General features: G+C 32.8%; 1 protein-coding gene across 1 annotated transcript; it reads right to left on the bottom strand.

The window, feature by feature from the left end:
- Positions 1–1,170: 1,170 nt before the first annotated feature.
- Positions 1,171–1,863, bottom strand: LOC125838837 (uncharacterized). The gene is made up of 2 exons (XM_049517866.1): positions 1,517–1,863; positions 1,171–1,234 (listed from the first exon to the last, which is right to left on the bottom strand). The coding sequence occupies exons 1-2, from the start codon at positions 1,861–1,863 to the stop codon at positions 1,171–1,173; spliced, it is 411 nt and encodes a 136-aa protein (XP_049373823.1).
- Between the last annotated feature and the right edge of the window lie 377 nt (positions 1,864–2,240).

Genomic DNA, 2,240 nt, shown 5'->3' with positions numbered 1-2,240 from the left:
ACACCTCTAGAAGAGCGTGTAAGTAACATAAAATCTACTGGAAGTGGCTCCTCTCCAGTACACTAATCTCTCCCGTTGGTTCAGTGCATATTTAATTTAATGATATTAGCTAATTTTAAAATATAATGGTCCATATTTATTTAAATAAAGCAACCTTTAAATCATGGTCAAATATCATTAATCATGGTGATCCTCAAAACTCTGTCGTCTTCTTCGTAATATCAATTTTTTCAATTTGGAGTGTCTGCAAAAGCCAACTAAAGGATCTGAAAAGGACACGAAAAATGGGTAGGAAAATATTTTTTCATATACTATTTTTTTATTTGAAATTCTCCATTTATTTTTTGGGTCTTCTTTTCTTGTGGTATTTATAATTGTAATATTTAATTGGGGCTAATCACTCCATTTCAGTCTTTCTCTTTTGAGGCTCTCTCTAGTTGTTCATATATAAATGTAAAAATATTAAAATATTGATGTAATTTTAATTTTCAATTGTTTGATTACTCTGTTTTTTGGAGAGTTTTGGAGGAGAAGAAGTATTTCTTTGCTGATTGAGAAAGGAATGAGAGGAGAGAGAATTACTAATAACCATGGTTAATGATATTTGATCAAAAAAATTAATTAATCTGATCTATTAAAAATTAAATGGACACGTGTCAATTATATAAAATAGCACTGAAAGAAACTGATGAGATATCACTGGGTAGGAGCCTCTCCCAAAATTTACTTTCATTCAATTAGCCGGCCTAACTAACATGAACGTTTGCTTTCGTCAAATTTAAATCTAAAAATTGGGATATGTCTCGTATCCATGAGAAAATGTCGCTTTGCACCTTCAGGAAGTTGTTGAATAAATAGCAACTTTCATTCTTGCAAGAGTCAATAATGACTAATTACATCCCAAATAAAAAACAATAATCAGAAATTCAAAACTAAACTAAACTATAGTATATTTAAAAGTAAAATTACAAGACTTACGACAATAAAAAATTCAAAACAAAACCACCTGTATTATTATTTATTTTATTAAAAATAAAAGTACACGCAGGAGGAAAACAAATGAAGAAATTAAAAAGAACCGCACACATCCTCCATAACAATAATTAAGAAACAAAATATTGTTTAATTTTTCAGCCGCAGCCTGCAGTATCCATGCATCTGACTGAGTCCTTATTTCTTCACAATCCACACCTCCTTTCTTTCTTTGAATCCCATAGCAAGAAAGTTGAATGCCCTAATCATAAACAAGATGAATAAATTAAGTTATCAATATTAAAATGATAGTACCTTTTATTTTATATTATACTATATATATACTATAGAAATAATCTAACTCAAGTGTTTTTAATTTAATTTTAAAAAAATTCAAAGAAAAAAATAGGCCAAGAAACCTAAGGGCAACTGCCTTTCTTTGAGCTGTAGAGCCACCCTGGTATATATTTGACCCTTTACCATTTCAAATTAAATAGATTTATCATGATATATACCAATAAAACTTTTTAATTTTTTTTCATACCTTAGACGAGAGAGCTCAAGAGGTCTTTGGGGATGAATCACACGGATGATTGATCCCTCTCCATCAGTAAAACCATCGTCAACGATGATCTTTGGGAAATGTACGAAGGTCTGTGGAGTCAAGCGCTGAATAAATTTCCCGTTTATATGAACCTCTACGGTAGAGGGCCTCCCGAAGGACTTATTGCGGGCAAAGAAGGTATGCGCCGCGATAACCTTTGTGCTGAACGGGGCAATTCGGATCACAAGGCCGTATCGTCCTGGCAGTGCATGTAGGAAACTCTCCTTCAGATAGACATCACTCTTTCCCCGGTTTTCTACCTGGACGACCACTTTTAGAAAGTTCATTCAGCTCGGTGCACGGGGTTCAGAAAAAGATGAGTTTATAACTTTATGTAGTTTCTTCACGACTTTCTTTTGAGTAGTCTTATTGGTACGATCCACTGAGATATATAGCTTCAACTTAAATACACTAAAATTTAGAAATTGGAGAGCCTAGCAACAGCTCCACGGAGGTGCCGGTAAGATCATGATCGGGTGGTGAAGTTGTAGTCGTCTGTCTGAAGTTGTAGAGACATGATAAATGTTCATGTGAAGATGAATCGATGAATATATTTGATTGAAGCAACGATATCCAAATAATTAAGTTAATGAAATGTTTTTTCCCTCAAAAAAGAGATATGTAATGTAATGAATGGAATAATAATTCACTATAAATTTTGAAC

This window comes from Solanum verrucosum, unplaced genomic scaffold (genome assembly GCF_900185275.1).
Source record: "Solanum verrucosum unplaced genomic scaffold, falcon-dt-bn FXZP01000182.1, whole genome shotgun sequence".
NCBI classification, from domain to species: Eukaryota; Viridiplantae; Streptophyta; class Magnoliopsida; order Solanales; family Solanaceae; genus Solanum; species Solanum verrucosum.
This window is presented reverse-complemented; position numbering and strand designations above follow the sequence as displayed.